Below are 19,808 nucleotides of genomic sequence, written 5' to 3'. Positions count from 1 at the left end.
TTGCCAGGTACTTCTGACCTAGATTGGCCACTGTTGGAAACAGGATGCTGGGCTTGATGGACCTTTGGTCTTTCCTAGTATGGCAATACTTATGTACTTATGTAATGGTCAACCACTGATTGGTTCTTCTTGACTGCTTTTTCTTCTGTCTCTGGATTTGTTGCTGTGGCTTTGTTTGTGTCTCAGTTTTGGTACTCAAGAGACGTCTCTAGATGTTGCAGCGGCCATTTTGGTTATGGAGTGGTGAATGACAGAAGCAAACGGGCATCATTTCTGCCCATAGGACCCCCACTGGATCACCATGGCCTATGAGGTAGGCCTGCAGGGGCCTACAGGGGTGGGGGTTTGGGCAGGATTTCTTTGTTTTGTGGGGAAGGTCAGGGTACAGCAATCCATTGCCCAGAAAGTGGTATAGCATAGGAGCTGACTCTGTGGGTGCTTGAGCACCCCCAATATTGAAAACAATCCTTATATGTTTCCAGGGAGGGGTTATTTCCATTGGGCCTAGCACCCCCAATAATTTTGAAAAGTTGGCTCCTATGTGGTATAGTATAAGGGTCTTGAAGAGAATTCTTCCCTTCCTCCTCCAGTGCATCAGAACCCAGCATCTTCTTGTAATGTAGTCCCAGAGATTGCCCTTCAACAGAGTTCCAACTGGGGGTACCTACAATTCGATAAATTCTGAACTGATTTGATCTACCTCAGGAATACATTTTCCTAACTATTCACAAATAACTTCCCCAGCAAAGATTAGAAGCCGTGATCTACTGAATTTAGAGTATGTGAAGTGACAGTACTAGGAGATCCTTCCAGTAGCTTCCCTCTTCATATCTGAGCGTGGTGGGATGTACACACCTGAGCAGTTGACTGCAGCATTGTCCTCATGGTCACAGGAAGCCGAGTCCCTCTCATTGTGAGGACACTCCCACAGCGAGGATTCATTTCCTCCACACTGGAACTCCTCCAGAAGGATACTCCCATTGCCTGGTCCAAAACCTTCAGAAACACCAGCTGCTCCACAGCCCAGCTGCCTACACACAACACTGGCATCACTCATGTCCCATCCGGTGCCACATACTGATACCCAGGTGTCATTAAGGTTGACTTCCACTCGACCTTGACATCTGTTCTTACCATTTGAAAGGTGTAACTTCAGAACAGATGCTGAAGACACAGAAAGAAGCTGAATGTTAGTAAATAAATTCAAGTGGTGTTTTATGACATGTTAAACAGTCATTCTTTATTTAACCATTCTATTCCACTCATATTTTATAAACTTCAATCATATCATATCGCCAAGCTGAAAAGCCTCCCTACCCACGCCCACCTCTCTTCATAAGAGAGGTGTTTTATCCCCTTCGTTATTTTTGCCACACGTCTGTATAACCTTTCTAGTCTCACTATTACTACTACTACTACTATTTAGCATTTCTATAGCGCTACAAGGCGTACGCAGCGCTGCACAAACATAGAAGAAAGACAGTCCCTGCTCAAAGAACTTACAATCTAATAGACAAAAAATAAATAAAGTAAGCAAATCAAATCAATTAATGTGAACGGGAAGGAAGAGAGGAGGGTAGGTGGAGGCGAGTGGTTACGAGTCAAAAGCAGTGTTAAAGAGGTGGGCTTTCAGTCTAGATTTAAAGGTGGCCAAGGATGGGGCAAGACATAGGGACTCAGGAAGTTTATTCCAGGCGTAGGGTGCAGCGACACAGAAGGCGCGAAGTCTGGAGTTGGCAGTAGTGGAGAAGGGAACAGATAAGAAGGATTTATCCATGGAGCGGAGTGCACGGGAAGGGGTGTAGGGAAGGACGAGTGTGGAGAGATACTGGGGAGCAGCAGAGTGAATACATTTATAGGTTAGTAGAAGAAGTTTGAACAGGATGCGAAAACGGATAGGGAGCCAGTGAAGGGTCTTGAGGAGAGGGGTAGTATGAGTAAAGCGACCCTGGCGGAAGACAAGACGGGCAGCAGAGTTTTGAACCGACTGGAGAGGGGAGAGATGTGGTGACCAGAACTGCAAACAGTACTCAAGGTGCGAATGCACCAGGGACTTAACACAAAGACATGATGGTATTCTCGATTAGTTTTAAGATCATCTGTACCATTCTGTTTGCCTGTTTATTTAGCAGCGATGACACATTAGGCTTGAAGTTTAAACATATTATCCACAATGACTAAGACATTTTCTTCAGTGGCGACTCCTAACCAGTGGTGTGCTGGAGCAGGCTTTCACAGGCTCGCAAGAGCCGGTTGTTAAGTTTTTAAGAATTTTGGGAGCCGGTTGTTAAAGTAGGGCCCTCCATGGCTACTTTAACAACTGGCTCCCAAAATGTGGGCTTGGGCCCCCTGCTGAATTCTCTTTTACTTTGCTGGTGGGGGAGCTGAGCCCTGCCAGCCAAGTAAATAGACTACTGCTGCTCCCCTCTCCTTGTTTCCAGCTCTGGGCAGCAGGCTGGGACTTCTCGAGCATGTGAGAGAAGCTGCTCAGAGCAAGAAGTTGGGAGTGGTGGCAGTCCATTTATTGGCTGCCAGCAAAGGTATGCCTAGTGTGCCCCCACGAAGAGAGGGAGGAGAGAGAGAGAGGCAAGTGTTGCTCCCCCTCCCCCCCCCCCCCCCCGGCCACCCCTGGCCCTTCCAACTGCAGAGCTGGCTAGGTCCGGAGACAGAGCCTGTTAAAAATTTACCAATGACATATACACACAAACCAGGACTATTAGCCACCAACTCAAAGAGAGTGCTTGAAACAGTTCATACCAGTATAATATAATATAAATTTTTGTGTATGTAGAGTACCCTCAGATATTTTCCACTATTATTGCAGTCAATAATGCTGCTACAAAGTGGCATAGCACTTCTTTCATCGGGTAACTCTAACAAATTTTTGGGAGGAGCAACATATGCTCATTTTTTCATGCTTCCCAATCACCTCAGTGCTATAAAATCGCTTATCACTTTTAAAAATATATATACTAGGTGAAAACTGTGCACTTATCTTGACAAATTCTTGCCCCTTTGTTATTTTTGCCACACGTCTATTAGATTGTAAGCTCTTTGAGCAGGGACTGTCTTTCTTCTATGTTTGTACAGCGCTGTGTATGCCTTGTAGCGCTATAGAAATGCTAAATAGTAGTAGTAGTAGTAGTATTCCTTTCTAGTCTCACTATCCTTTTATCGGTGATGGCCGTGTTAAATATCTTTGAATATTGGGGGCTTATTTTTAGTACAGTTTCCACCAAGCACCAATGTCAGGCTCACAGGTCTATATTTTTCTGGATCTTCCCAGCAGCCATATTTTCCTCTCTATTGATTTTTAAATTGACAATAACTTTCAATAAAACAGAAATAGTTACAACCATACAACAATAACTGTAACAACCTGCTTGAAATTAAAAAGAAAGAAAAAGAAATTATAAAAGAGGGACCAGACTGGTATCATTCATGGTTTTCACTAATACGGATTGACTGCTTTAAAAACAAAACAAAACAAAACATTTTTGATCAGTGACCATAAAAAAAGTTAAACTCTGATTTTTCATTAATGCCATGTCCATCTCTATATTTTGTCCCTGAGAATTGAATTCCAGCAGTAATGCACAGAAAGGAGACCACTGTCCTTCCAAGAACTTGAGATTAATAGCCACTGACATAAGTACATAAGTATTGCCATACTGGGAAAGACCAAAGGTCCATCAAGCCCAGCATCCTGTTTCCAACAGTGGCCAATCCAGGTCACAAGTACCTGGCAAGATCCCAAAGACTATGGAGATTAGTTGATAAAATTTGCTTTTTATATTTTTATTTTGCCTATCACTAACCTACAATTTCTCCTTTAAACCCCAATCTTTAAGTTCCCAAAGCACAAAGCAAAATAGCGTTCACTTACCAGAGAAATGTCCTCTTCTCTCGGAACTTCTCAGAATCTAGTCCAATATATATACCTCTTCATTTAGTGCATATTAATCAGTAGAAATAATTTGGATTCCTTTATTTCTGTCTTTTCTTTTTTTTAATAGTCCTGGGCTATGTCAGCATTCATTAAAACCTCTCTGTTGGGACATTTTAACACCTGCATTGGGCCAGTATCTTTTGAAGGTACTTTGTTGACTCATATGCTCCTGAGTGATTCTTGACTTCCCCCAGGCTCTGCTTTAAAAGCTGATCCCTCTTCTTTCGGAACATGAGCACCAGCAGCCTGGTTTCACCCAATTTAAGGTGAAGCCCATCTTTTCAGAAGAAAAGTCTCATCCATCCCCAGAATATTGCCCAGTTCCTAACGAATCTAAATCCCTCATCCCTGCACTATCATCTCATCCATGCATGGAGACCTCAGAGCTCGTCTATCCTCCTGGGTCCTGCGTGTGGAATGGGGAACATTTCTGAGAATGTTATTCTGGAGGTTCTGGATTTAAACTTTCTACCTCAGTACAACCTTCCTCCCACACTTCCCCATGTCATTGGTATCCACAAGTACCAAGATAGCAGCAAGGTGAAAGTTGGAACTTACCATTGTGTCTCAGGAATGAGTATTCAGAAACAGAATCTGTGGGAAAGGAGAGAAGTTTCTTTATTTATTTGAAGAAAATACATTCTCTGTGCATTACAGACTTAATAAAACAAGAGCAATAAAGAGCATTAAAGCACATAACAGAGACAACAAATCATCAAACACATAAGCCTGAAGGCTCTTCCTAAAACTGAAAGAATTTTTCTTGCCCAAAGAAACAATGGGACAAGAAACAATTCCCAGTGACAGAAAGAGTAGCTCCTTTCAGAGAAGGGGTGGCCACTTGTATTGAGCCTGTTGATAGAAGGGTATGAGAGGGAACATCTGGCTGTTACATTATCAGTCACCAAGACATGCTCAGTTACACAGTGATAGGCAGACCCTGTCCTCTCACAGTTCCAAACATGGAAACATTTGGTTCTTGCTTATATTATGAAGTCTGGATGTGAGACGTTGATGGAGCTGAGGTTCTGGATGTAGGATAAGGAGGGATCCTGTTGTGTTCATTTTTCTCAAGTAGTTAGAGAACCAAAGAAGAAGAAAACAAATCACAAATCATCCTTACAGTGTACACTGGAATAACATGGCAGACTGGATAGACCAACTGGACTTTCCCTTTTGAATCTCCATTGCAACTCAATGCGTCTCAGCCCCAAATTCCATCCCGATTTCAAAATTAACAACAATTCTGTTTTTTGGATGGATTGGTTTAAAAAGGGTATCTGGCTTCTGGACCATGTTCCAGAATCAGATCCCTTAAAACCCTTTTCTATCCTTCTGTTAGAATTCTCCCTTACTGATTCTCAGTGGTTACAACTGAAACGCAGTATCAGAGACAGTGGTCTGCTAGATAAGTTAACTCCCTCAATTACCCCTTTTATCTCGTCTCTTTCATAACAGCCATGTTGCTTCACAGCTATATAAATGGTTTCTTTCCAAACGTTCTAAGCAGGTATAAACTTTATTTATCGAAACTGGGAAGACGCTGAATAGCATTTTTCAGCTAAGAGACGGGACCTATTTTGGACCAAATGCTCTCATCCTCTTTCTACAGCCGCCATGAATCAATCCTTGTTTTTTCTTCACCATAGGGCAATATGAACCCCAGAAAAGCTGTCTGTTGCTGGACTCTCTAAAGACAATTTGTGTTGGTCATGCAAAATAGAAAAGGGAACCTTCATGCATCTTTTATTTCATTGTGTAAAACCCAAAGACTTTTGGATTCAGATATAGAACACTGTCACAAAAATCATCAGTATTAATGACTCATTAACCACTAGGAGTGGCCTAGTGGTTAGGGTGGTGGACTTTGGTCCTGGGGAACTGAGTTTGATTCCCACTTCAGGCACAGGCAGCTCCTTGTGACTCTGGGCAAGTCACTTAACCCTCCATTGCCCCATGTAAGCCGCATTGAGCCTGCCATGAGTGGGAAAGCGCAGGATACAAATGTAACAAAAATAAAATAGATACTATTGGAGATTCTACATGGAATGTTGCTTCTACTATTGGAGATTCTACATGGAATGTTGCTACTGTTGAGATTCTGTTGCTACTATTGGAGATTCTACATGGAATGTTGCTACTATTGGAGATTCTACATGGAATGTTGCTACTCGGAGATTCTACATGGAATGTTGCTACTGTTGGAGAATCTACATGGAATGTTGCTATTCCACTAGCAACATTCCATGTAGAAGGCTGCGCAGGCGACTAACAGAAGCAGAAGCCTGCGCAGCCACATTGATGATCTGCAAGGGCTGACTTCTACATGGAATGTTGCTAGTGGAATAGCGAATTCACAATATCAATGTCTCTGGTAACATTCCACTACCTGTATACACAAACCAGGACTTAAAAGCCACCTACTTCAAAAAAGTGCTTTAACAAACAGTTGTTTCACCAGTATTTCACCAATATTCCACCAATATGATATGTAATTTTTATGTGTAGAGTACCCTCAGATATAAACCACTGTAACTGCAGTCAATAATGCTGCTAAAACGTGGCATAGCACCTCTTTCATTAGGTAACTCTCACTCTGTTTTTTGGGAGAGAGCAATCTCTGCTCACATTTTTTTATGCTTCCCAATCACCACAGTGCTATAAAATCATTTGTTTCTTTTAAAATATATACTAGGTGAAAAAACTGTGCACTTATCTCGTGAGTTCTTGCCTCCCTGGCAGAACTATGTTGCCTTGCTGACACAATAAGCAATTGCCTTCCCCTGGAACCGCCCGACTCCGCGGGGTTTCAAATCACTTTCCTCAGGGACAAAGGGTTAAGGCTGCATAAATCACTTCATCCTCTTTCATTCTGTCTCGCACAATCCACAGATCAAAATACACATAAAAATTACATATCATATTGGTGGAATATTGGTGAAATACTGGTGAAACAACTGTTGGTTAAAGCACTTTTTTGAAGTAGGTGGCTTTTAAGTCCTGGTTTGTGTATACAAGCTAGTGGAATAGCAACATTCCATGTAGAATCTCAAATAGTAGCCTAGTGGTTAGGGTGGTGGACTTTGGTCCTGGGGAACTGAGTTTGATTCCCACTTCAGGCACAGGCAGCTCCTTGTGATTCTGGGCAACTCACTTAACCCTCCATTGCCCCATGTAAGCCGCATTGAGCCTGCCATGAGTGGGAAAGCACGGGTTACAAATGTAATAAAAATATTATTTTTGGTTCCTTAACTTTGAACTCACTTTTGTCTCCAGAAGATTCTAAATTATTGCAAATTCTTTTGGCTATAGTAAAAAACAAAAAAACCCCAGTTCCTTTAAATTAGAAAGATAACACACTATTGACCATCCAGTCATGGTGGCATATGGTTTTACAAATTAATAAGTTGGAGCATTCATTAGCAGACAAGCAAGAGAATGTTATCCATGTTTCCAAGATCTGGTCTAGGTTAGATAAATACATGTCTAATATTACTAAAGATTAATTATATTACTTGAAACTCATTGTTAAAATGTATCATGATTCTATAACACTCCATCATATGTTGTTATATTTGTTGAAAATTAACATGATAAAATCTCTTGGATTAAAAAAAAATCAAGGAAATAACATTTACATACAAATGAAGGTAAGCATTCAAAACCAGTAGTATGTCTGTTTAGTAGATAACTCAAAACTGATCTAGTCTACCTGTAGTTTTCCCAAAATGGTCACAAATAACTTTGCAAGGAAAGAACAGAAGTAGTGATCTCGTGACTTTAGGTGAAGTTATAATACTAGGAGATCTTCCAGTAACTTCCCTCTTCATATCTGAGCGTGGTGGGATATACACACCTGAGCAGTTGACTGCAGCATCGTCCTCATGGTCACAGGAAGCCGAGTCCCTCTCATTGTGAGGACACTCCCACAGCGAGGATTCATTTCCTCCACACTGGAACTCCTCCAGAAGGATACTTCCATTGCCTGGTCCAAAACCTTCAGAAACACCAGCTGCTCCACAGCCCAGCTGTCTACACACAACTCTGGCATCACTCAGGTCCCATCCGGTGCCACATACTGATACCCAGGTGTCATTAAGGTTAACCTCCACACGACCTTGGCATCGATTCTCACCATCCGAGAGATGTAATTCCAGATCAGATACTGCAACCACAGAGAGATACCAAATGTTAGTAAATGTACAGCGCATTCTTTACAATATCCTTTGTTATCAGACTTCGTTCATGTCCAATAGCCCCTTTTTCTTTTTTTGGTATACACACACAGTGTTCGACTCTGCATTCTTTACTTGCATTTTTTTCACATGATACCGCCATGATCGCTGTATTGATAATAGGGAGTTCTATTACACATTCACTCTTTGCACAGTCTTTCATGATATATACATTGTGCGGACTCTATATCCTCCACGTCCATATTCACAGATTTCTTTCGGCATTTACTCGCTCTGCTTAACATGATATCACTAGGATTGCCGCATCATTCATACACATTACCCATATCCATTACCACATTCATTATTTTTATTTCTCACACATTTCAATGTTCATGCTTTTTTAATGATTGATAGTATATTCACTCATTTTCTTTTATTAGCACTTTGCATTTTCACTTTTGTTTATTTCATTTTATTTACATTCCATAAAAAGTTCCATTATTTATACTTATCACCATATCCATCACCACATTCATTAATTTATTCATCATATATTTCAATGTTCATACTTTTTTAATGATTGATGGTACATTCACAGATTTTCCAGTAGTACTTTGCATTCTCACTTTCGTTTGTTTCATTTTATTCACATTTCAACTACACCTACACTCTACACCACATTATACAATGCATTAAGGAACGTGTGTCCTCATTCTTACTTTTTACTTTTTAGACCAGCTTATGTTTATTTTGCAAGATGTATAGCCAAGGATAGATGTGATTGTCAAATATGTGCATCAAGGTTTGTTTACTTTTTAGCCATACATACATACATCATTTGTTCCGTGTTTTAAAGACATACAATGCTACAACCTTGTCTTTCATTAATCAATCTTAAGTTGAACTCAGTTATGTTTTGATTGCATTCTTTTTATATCATTGTTATTATTACATATTATTTTATGTTTATTTATTGTCCTTTTATGCATTTATTTATACTTATACAGACTCCTGATGCAGGCACGTGTGTTCCAAAACATGGTACCATGTTGATGAGTCATCTTAAATAAAAGTCTTTAATTTGACATTGAGAGTCCTGAGTCTGTTTTGAAGAGCCTGATCCAGTTCCCACTCCTTGTTTTAAGACAGCAGAAACTCATTGGAGCTAAGCAGCAGGACTTAGAGCTCAAATTAGGCATACTTAATGAAGGGGTAATTCAAGGAGGCTGGATTCAAGCAGCCAAGTTGTTCCAATGTAGGAGAAACAGGAAAAGACTCCTATACATGGATCTATACATGGATACCTGGAAGTATAAGTACAGTATGTTCTAGAGAAAAAATAAGATACCCATACTTCTAGGAAGTTTGGGCTATAGAGCTGGGAGGATTAGCTAGTCTCATTAGACACACAGGGTACCCTGGTGGCAGGAGACCATAACTACCTATCAGGCTGGGAGTATCAGGGGCCAAAGGGGCCTTAAGAGTTAAAGAGCACAGTGAAGCTCCAGCGGGAGCCCAAAGTCCAAAGGAAAGAAAGGAAGGAAGGTGTCCCAGAAAGTGTGGAAAAGAGCGCCTGAAACCTTTGGGCACTCTGTACTTTGGGAACATGTTGCCATTGGCAGCACTGAAGAAATATTATTCAGTAAAGATGTTACTTGGGAAAACCAGATTCTTGTCTGGAGTGTTTTCTTGGGCCCTGAAGTGGTGAATTCCTTCTCCCTTTCAGAGAATACACACCAAAGTGGGCCATAAGCCCTTGGGACCACACGAGCCCTTACTCTGCGAGGAGTACTCTGAAGGAAAGCTACACTAGATATGTTCAGCTCCAGCCTTTCTGGATGTCCTGATGCACCTCATTAAGGATTTTTGGATAATGTTACTGAATGAAATCTAATTGAGTGTTAGATCCAGTACACAAACCCTTAATAAAGAATTTATATCAATTTTTGGAGTTAATTAGCACTTAATTGGCATCAATGGAATCTAATCAAAATTCCTAATAAATAAACTTAATCAGAAAAAAGGAGTATTTAGCACTGTATAACATGACCCATCTGATACGTGAAAGTTAGAACTTACCATTGTGCCTCAGTAATGAGTATTCCGAAACAGACTCTGCAGGAAAAGAGAAAAGATTGTTGACACAGTCAGTGACGTGGAGGGGCATTTTCGATATAACGTCTAAGTCCAACTCTAGACGTTTTGCACAAAACGTCCAAAATCCAAATAGGAAAGAAGGTCATTTTCGAAAAAGAAAAATGTCTTGAAAATACTATTTTGAACAAGGTTTTGTGCTTTGGACATTTTTGGGTTTTTTTGTCCATTTTTGAAAAAAAAAGTGCAAAATGTAGAGATTCATGCCATTGGGATGTAGGAGGAGCCAGCATTTACTGGTCCCCCAGACATCCCAGGAGAGCAATAGGGTACCGTAGGGGGCACTTCTGGGCACTTCATAAAAATGCTCCCAGGTACACCTTTGTTCCCTTATTTTGTCCCCAAGCCCTCCAAAACCCACCCAAAACACACTGTCCCCTACTGTACAACACTACAATAGCCCTTATGGGTGAATGGGGCACCTATATGTAGGTACAATAGAGTTTTGGTGACTTTGGAAGGGGTCACAGTTTCCACCACAAATGTGAAATGTAGAGGGAGATAGGGACCTAAGTCCCCCATTCCATAGTGCACTGCGCCGACCACTACACTACTCCAGGGACCTGCAGGCAGCTCTAGTAGACCTGGTTATAACATCTGAGACTGTCATACAGGCTGGTAAGTTATATTTGTATTCACATTTTTGGGGAGTGAGGTGATCTTTGACCACTGGGGGGTATGGGGGGGGGGTCATCCCTGATTCCCTCCAGTGGTCATTTAGGACACCTTTTTGTGCCTTATTCGTTATAAAAGCAGGTCTAGCTCAAAACATCTTAGTTTTAGTTTAGTTTTGTTCCATTATGGCTGAAAAACATCTAAGTCTTAGGAATGCCCAAATCCCGCCCGTAACACGCCCCCGACACACCCCCTTGAGATCTGGATGCACTGAATGTTGAGAAGCACTGGGATAGAGAACCAAGGAAGGATAAACGAAACAGACTGTGTAGGAAAAGAGGTCCTACAAGTGGTCAGAGCAGCTGCAATATATCCTTATAATGCCCATTAGAATAACTGGACAGAATGGAGAGACCACCAATTTTTTTCTGCAGACACTAGCTAAGTTACTGATATAAAGGAAAATATGAATATTTGTCAAAATGAATAAATCTTATTAAAATTCAGATCCCGAGCATCCTAGTTGTGAGTTGCTCATTCCTGGGAAAGGAGGGAGATGAGCACAGCTACAGCAGGGTGAATGAATCGTGTGGATACTAAGAAATAGAGCACACTTCCTCATACTCAAGGAGGCAAATGTCTTATCCACCTGGGGCAGGAGATATGTACAAAAATAAAGAGAGGAGGACTTGGGGGTCAGCAGCCTAAAGGAGGAGTAGAGAAAGCCCTAGGAAGAATCCTTTTATCTGAGATGCCAGAGAACTGACCTACCTACCTCTGACATCATTGGGTAAAGATGAGAGCTTGGATAAGTCAGCTACTACCAGCAAATGTGACCCATAGGCAATGGCTAAGGTATGTCTCTGAAAGGGCATAACAAAGAGGCCTATCCCTTTGAAGCCTACAGGAGTTGGATAGATCCATGCGGAACTGTTTTTGGTATTAAGATACCGCCTAATTGTATAAACTTGTGTACTCAAGTTTCTGACTAGCGTGTAAATTTGCATGCACAAGTTATAGAATAAACTCAGTTGCGCATATAGCAATTCAATAATTGGCTGTTAATTGGAATTAACAGTCGATTATTGAATTGCTATATGCTAAATGCTGAAAGGGTTGAACTTAGGACCTACTAGAAAATTACAGGAAAGTTTAGAAATAAGGACTGAACTATTCACAAGATAAATTCATAACTGCTCTGATCTATATCTAGAATAATTTTCTAAAAACATTCACAAATAATATTTCAAACAAATAAGAGTATCATTGATCTGGTGACTTTAGAGTGTGCAAAAAACAGAAGAAACCTGTCTTCGCAAAAAATAGCAAACAACAAAACAGCGAAGAGGACCAATAAAAGAAAAAAACAAAATGAGAAAAAAATAAAAAAATAAAAAATAATGAAAGAACATAAAAAAAAACAAAATATATATGAAAAATGTAGGGCGTCAACACTTAGTTGTTGAAATTCAAAAATGAACTTTATTTGTATGGCCGAAACACAGCTGTGTCGAGTCACTTTCTCCCTGCTATCCATTGACAAATACTACTACTACTACTACTACTTGACATTTCTAAAGCGCTACTAGGGTTACGCAGCGCTGTACAATTTAACATAGAAGGACAGTCTCTGCTCAAAGGAGCTTACAATCTAAAGGACAAGTGAACAGTCAGTCAAGTAGGGGCAGTCTAGATTTCCTGAAAGGTATAAAGGTTAGGTGCCGAAAGCAACATTGAAGAGGTAGGCTTTGAGCAAGGATTTGAAGATGGGTAGGGAGGGGGCTTGGCGTAAGGGCTCAGGAAGTTTATTCCAAGCATAGGGTGAGGCGAGGCAGAATGAGCGGAGCCTGGAGTTGGCGGTGGTGGAGAAGGGTACAAATAAAGCTCATTTTTGAATTTCAACAACTAAGTGTTGACGCCCTACATTTTTCATATATATTTTGTTTTTTTTGTGTGTGTTCTTTCATTATTTTTTATTTTTTTTATTTTTTTCTCATTTTGTTTTTTTCTTTTATTGGTCCTCTTCACTGTTTTGTTTTTTGACTTTAGAGCATGAGACGTTACAGTACTAGGAGATCCCTCCAGTAACTTCCCTCTTCATATCTGAGCGTGGTGGGATGTACACACCTGAGCAGTTGACTGCAGCATCGTCCTCATGGTCACAGGAAGCCGAGTCCCTCTCATTGTGAGGACACTCCCACAGCGAGGATTCATTTCCTCCACACTGGAACTCCTCCAGAAGGACACTCCCTTTGCCTGGTCCAAAACCTTCAGAAACACCAGCTGCTCCACAGCCCAGCTGCCTACACACAACACTGGCATCACTCAGGTCCCATCCGGTGCCACATACTGATACCCAGGTGTCATTAAGGTTGACCTCCACACGACCTTGGCATCGATTCTCACCATCCGAGAGACGTAATTCCAGATCAGATACTGAAGACACAGAAACATACTGAATGTTAGTAAATAAATTCAGATGAGTGGCAGAATCTGTCTGGAGAACAACTTGTCTCTAAATACTTTTACCACATTGAGAAGAGCCATTGCCAGGACCTGTTGGGAAAAGAAAAGTGCAAGCATAGATTGCACTTTCAAATAATCGTTCATATTTTTACTTGAAAAACTATTTATCTGTTCAGAAAGAATATATCATAACCGCATCAAAAATGCTCTCTGTGATTCCATAATTCCTGTGGAATGCAAAGGGAAAAACACTGCAATGTTAATCCAACATGAAAAATATATTTGTTAAATGTGGAATCACTCAGTTTGTCACCCCTCTCACGTACCATATGGAGCTAAAAATGCTACTTTTGCAAAAAGCGGTAACTGTGGTCACACATCCCGCATTTTTGACATCATGGAGTCTGGTGGCATTGAGTGAATTGAATTGAAATTTCTTGGCTGCATTTACAGCTCCTGAAGAAGTGATACGAAACGGGGCACCTCGTAGAGCTGATAATTACTACTACTACTATTTAGCATTTCTATAGCGCTACAAAGCGTACGCAGCGCTGCACAAACATAGAAGAAAGACAGTCCCTGCTCAAAGAGCTTACAATCTAATATATATGTTACGAGTTAATATGTGATTTGTGGATGCTTATTTTGGGGGACACATTTTGAAACACATATGAGGTTTAAACACTGCATTATGTCAACATATATGTTCACAAGTGGAATTACAGGGATGTGTGAACTCAGTTATCATTTTAAGCAAAAGTAGCATTTTTAGCTCCATCTTGCTAACATGACGTACATATGGTACGCAAGAGTGGTGACACAATCAGGGGTGCTTTTACTAAGGTGCGCTGAAAAATGGGCTGTGCTAGTGTTGGCATGTGTTTTGTGAGTGCGCAGATCCATTTTTCAGCCTGTAAAACAGGCCTTTAAAACTTTTTGCCGAAAATGGACATGTGTCAAAATAAAAATTGCCGCGTGTCCATTAACCACCAGCCATTGACTTAGCAGTAAGGTCTCTCTTGTTAACTGTGCAGTAATTGCCTACCCGCGTCAAGTTGGAGTTACCGCCCGATTTTTGCCATGCCCCAGAAAATAAAATATATCTTCTGGTGCGCATAGCGGACGTGCATCAAAAATGAAATTAACGCATGGGCCATACAGTAACCAGGCAGTAACTCCAAATTGATGTGCGTTGGGCGCGTGTAGGCACCTATGCCATCCTTTCTTAACCAATACATTTAGGACTTTTCAGGCTATTGACCCTTCTACTCTGTCCTCCAGTGTTTCAAATCTCTTCTCTACCACTATGTTATCCAAGTCTGTCAATGAGGCTGTCTCTTCCTATAATACTATTCTCTCCTCTGCTCTGGATACTCTCGCTCCTCCCATTCCCCGTTCTGTAAAACGTACCAAACCCCAACCTTGGCTGACCTCTAGAATCTGCTACCTACGTTCCTGTGCCCACTCTGCCGAATGCCTTAGCTGAAATCCCGTGCCCATGCTGACTTATCACATTTCAAATTCTTGCTGACCTCCTTCCAGTCTGCTCTTTTACTTGCCAAACAGGACTATTACATCCAGTTGACAAATTCTTTTGGCTCAAACCCTCAACGTCTCTTTGCTACACTGAACTCTCTCCTCAAAGTGCCTTCACCTCCAACCCCCCCCCCCCCCTTCACTTTCTCCCCAGACTCTAGCTGAGTTCTTTCATAGTAACATAGTAACATAGTAGATGACGGCAGAAAAAGACCTGCACGGTCCATCCAGTCTGCCCAAGAAATGTGCCACTTTTTTGTGTATACCTTACCTTGATTTGTACCTGTCTTTTTCAGGGCACAGACCGTACAAGTCTGCCCAGCACTATCCCCGCCTCCCAACCACCAGCCCCACCTCCTACTACCGGCTTTGTTATCCAATCTCCGCTAAGCTCCTGAGGATCCATTTCTTCTGAACAGGATTCCTTTATGTTTATCCCACGCATGTTTGAATTCCGTTACCTTTTTCATCTCCACCACCTCCCGCGGGAGGGCATTCCAAGCATCCACCACTCTCTCCGTGAAAAAATGCTTCCTGACATTTTTCCCGAGTCTGCCCCCCTTCATTCTCATTTCATGTCCTCTCGTTCTACCGCCTTCGTATCTCCGGAAAAGGTTCGTTTGCGGATTAATACCTTTCAAATATTTGAACGTCTGCATCATATCACCCCTGTTTCTCTTTCCTCCAGGGTATACATGTTCAGGTCAGCAAGTCTCTCCTCATACGTCTTGTAACACAAATCCCATACCATTCTCGTAGCTTTTCTTTGCACCGCTTCGATTCTTTTTACATTCTTAGCAAGATACGGCCTCCAAAACTGAGCATAATACTCCAGATGGGGCCTCACCAAGACTTATACAGGGGCATCAACACCCCCTTTCTTCTGCTGGTCACACCTCTCTCTTTACAGCCTAATAACCTTCTAGCTACGGCCACCGCCTTGTCACACTGTTTCGTCGCCTTGAAATCCTCAGATACTATCACCCCAAGATCCCTCTCCCCATGATAAGGTTCACAAGATTAAACTTGAATTCTCAACCAGGTCACCTCCACCTCTCCTTCCCTTAGTCCATTCTCTCAACCCTCCAACCCCTGCCTCCCTTTCTTCCTTTTCTGAAATCACTGAAGAGGAAACTACACATCTTCTTTCCTCTTCGAAACTCAACTATCTGTTCCTCTAATCCTATTCCCACCAATCTACTTAACACTACATTTATTTTTTTATTTTTGTTACGTTTGTACCCTGCGCTTTCCCACTCATGGCAGGCTCAATGCAGCTTACATGGGGCACTGGAGGGTTAAGTGACTTGCCCAGAGTCACAAGGAGCTGCCTGTGCCTGAAGTGGGAATCGAACTCAGTTCCTCAGCTCCCCAGGACCAAAGTCCACCACCCTAACCACTAGGCCACTCCTCCACTCCATATACATAAGTATATAAGTATTGCTATACTGGGAAAGACCAAAGGTCCATCAAGCCCAGCATCCTGTTTCCAACAGTGGCCAATCCAGGTCACAAATACCTGGCAAGGTCCCAAAAAAGTACAGAACATTCTACATTGCTTATGCCAGAAATAGTGGATTTTCCCTCCTGTCATCCCTTCTATCTGTCATATCCTCAATCTTTTACTTTCCACTGTGACTGTTCCTGATGCCTTCAAACATGCCGTGGTCACACCACTCCTTAAAAGCCTTCATTGGACCCTACCTGTCCTTCCAACTATCGCCCCATTTCCCTCCTCCCTTTCCTATCCAAGATACTTGAACGTGCTGTTCACCGCCGTTGCCTTGACTTTCTTTCATCTCAAGCTATTCTTGATCCACTTCATTCTGGCTTTTGTCCCCTTCATTCAACTGAAACAGCGCTTGCTAAAGTGTCCAATGACCTGTTCCTGGCCAGATCCAATGGTATCTATTCTATCCTCATTCTTCTCGATCTATCTGCTGCTTTTGATACTGTTGATCACAGCATACTCCTTGATACGCTGTACTCACTTGGATTTCAGGGCTCTGTTCTTTCCTGGTTTTCTTCTTATCTCTCCCATCGTACTTTTAGTGTATACTCTGGTGGATCCTCCTCTAGTTCTATCCCACTGTCAGTTGGTGTACCTCAGGGATTTGTCCTGGGACCTTTCCTTTTCTCCATCTATACTTCTTCCCTTGGTACTCTGATCTCATCCCATGGTTTTCAGTATCATCTTTATGCTGATGATTCCCAGATCAACCTCTCCACACCAGAAAGTTCAGCAGGAATCCAAGCCAAAGTATCAGCCTGCCTGTCTGACATTGCTGCCTGGATGTCTCAGCACCATCTGAAACTAAACATGATCAAGACTGAGTTTCTTATTTCCCCCCCTAAACCAACCTTTCCTCTTCCCCCATTCTCTATTTCTGTGGATAACACTCTCATCCTTCCTGTCTCATCAGCTCATAACCTTGGGGTCATCTTTGACCCCTCCCTCTCCCTCTCTGCACATATTCAGCAGACTGCTAAAACCTGTCGTTTCTTTCTCTATAATATCACCAAAATTCACCCTTTCCTTTCTGAGCACACTACCACAACCCTTATCCACACTCTTATCACCTCTCGCTTAGACTATTGCAACTTGCTTCTCACAGGTCTCCCACTTAGCCACCTCTCTCCTCTTCAATCTGTTCAAAATTCTGCTGCACGACTAATATTCCGCTAGTGTCGTTATGCTCATATTAGCCCTCTCCTCAAGTCACTTCACTGGCTTCCTATCCGTTTCCGCATACAGTTCAAACTCCTCTTATTGACTTATAAGTTGATTCACTCTGCAGCTCCTCAGTATCTCTCCACTCTCATCTCTCCCTACATTCCTCCCTGGGAACTCCGTTCACTGGTAAATCTTTCTTATCACTGCTAACTCCAGACTCCATTCCTTTTATCTTGCTGCACCATATGCCTGGAATAGACTTCCTGAGCTGATACGTCAAGCTCCATCTCTGACTGTCTTCAAATCTAAGCTAAAAGCCCACCTTTTTGATGCTGCTTTTAACTTTTAACCCTTACTCACTTGTTTAGAACCCTTATTTTATCATCACCACCTTAGTAATTCCTTTATCTCTTATTCGTCCTGTTTGTCTGGCCTAATTAGATTGTAAGCTTTGTCAAGCAGGAACTATTTATGTCCAGTGTACAGCATTGTGTACGTCTAGTAGTGCTATAGAAATGATTATGTGGCTTTCCACACTTAACAAATATATTTTTCATGTTGGATTAACATTGCAGTGTTTTGTCCTACATGTTCCACAGAAATTATAGAATCACAGAGAATATTTTTGATGTGCTCATATTTTACAGCAAAATTATACCCATACATAAAGCAGGCACAGGGGAGCATATGTATTTTGTAGTCAAACACTTTTCAAAGCTAAAAAATGGCAGTTTTCTCTTTGAAAATTAAAGGAAAATCCATAGGCAAATAGTGAATTTTCTCGCCATGTAGGCAGCATGAAAACTGGTCCCTAAAATCGTAAATGAAATCAGTTGTACCTTGACCCCATCGCTCCTGAATACGTCTGCCTGGGCAGCGTGTCTCTGGTGTAAAGAGGGATAACCATTGGGAAGCCTTAACACCAAAGTACGAATTATATGGAAGTAATAGCGTACTTGGAGAAATGTCTTGCACTTTGATTTCGAATGGTTGTGCAATCTTTGATTTTGGTTAGGCTGAATCACTGTAAGGTCTGCCATGACCATGAAGCTTCCACTGCCCGGCTGCAGATGGCTGTTTTTCTTTTCAGCACATTAGCCCTGTTCTTCTTTCCCTTCGCTGGCTGCTGGTGTATTTCCATGTTTCTAATTTTTAAAAACATAGCAACATAAGAATAGCCATTACTGGGTCAGACCAGTGGTCCATGCAACCCAGTATCCTGCTCCCAGCAGTGGCCAATCCAGGTCACAAGTACCTGGCAGAAACCCAAATAGTAGCTACCAACCCCAGGGCAAGCAGTGGCTTCCCCCCATGTCTGTCTGAATAACAGACTATGGACATTTCCTCCAGGAACTTGTCCAAACCTTTTTTTTTTAAACCCAGATACGCTAACCGCTGTTACCACATCCTCCAGCAATGAGTTCCACAGCTTAACTATTCTTTGAGTGAAAGAATATTTCCTCCTATTGGTTTTAAAAGTATTTCCACACCTGTTCCACCTGTTCCACACCATTCAGGATTTTATAGACCTCAATCATATCCTCCCCCCCCCTTTTTTCCAAGCTGAAGAGCCTTAACCTCTTTAGCCTTTCCTCATACGAGAGGAGTTCCATCCCCTTCATCATTTTGGTCCCTCTTTTCTTTCCTTGCTGTTCTTTTCTAAATTTTGAATGCAGTTCCTTTCCCCTTTCATTGTTTATTGTAAACTGCTTTGATGCCCTGTGAAGGGCAGTTTATCAAGCATTCAATAAACTAAACTTTTCTAATTCTGCTATATCTTTAAGATAAGGTGACTAGAATTGAACACAATATTCGAGGTGCGGTTGCACCATGGAGTGATACAAAGGCATTATAACGCCCTCAGTTTTGTTTTCAATTCCTTTCCTAATAATACCTAACACTGCAGCTACTGGAAATTACCCATGTACTGCCGCTTTTCAGACTGATGAGCCAGGGCTCAGTGGATAAAGTTAGCTCAGCCTTTTTTCTAGCCTGACATTATCTATTTTTTCCCCGGTTAATGAACTGAAGATAACTGCTAACCGGGTAAATCCAGGCTCCGACCCACTTCTGCCCACGGACCGTGGCAGAACTAAACAGACAGTGCATGGCAGTCACAGGAGACATTCAGCATCACAACTCAGTGACGTTCCCCTGTGTATCTGCTCCTCAGGAGCTTAGCGTGGCTTTACTGGATAGGAGTCTTTTCTGTCTGTCTGATTAAACCCTTTTGAAT

General features: G+C 41.8%; 1 protein-coding gene across 1 annotated transcript in view; it reads right to left on the bottom strand.

Moving 5' to 3' along the window:
• Positions 1 to 19,808, bottom strand: part of LOC115471031 (deleted in malignant brain tumors 1 protein-like) — a 141,275-nt gene that overhangs the window by 64,488 nt on the left and 56,979 nt on the right. The window contains exons 12-15 of the mRNA XM_030204700.1: positions 13,024 to 13,332; positions 10,207 to 10,242; positions 7,806 to 8,114; positions 856 to 1,164 (exon numbers count right to left, since the gene is read on the bottom strand). Coding sequence (XP_030060560.1) covers positions 856 to 1,164; positions 7,806 to 8,114; positions 10,207 to 10,242; positions 13,024 to 13,332 — 963 coding nt within the window. The remainder of the gene's footprint in view (positions 1 to 855; positions 1,165 to 7,805; positions 8,115 to 10,206; positions 10,243 to 13,023; positions 13,333 to 19,808) is intronic.

Source organism: Microcaecilia unicolor, chromosome 5 (assembly GCF_901765095.1).
Source record: "Microcaecilia unicolor chromosome 5, aMicUni1.1, whole genome shotgun sequence".
In the NCBI taxonomy this organism is placed as follows: domain Eukaryota; kingdom Metazoa; phylum Chordata; class Amphibia; order Gymnophiona; family Siphonopidae; genus Microcaecilia; species Microcaecilia unicolor.
The sequence above is the reverse complement of the archived record's forward strand: the minus strand, read 5'-3'. Positions and strand labels throughout refer to the sequence as shown.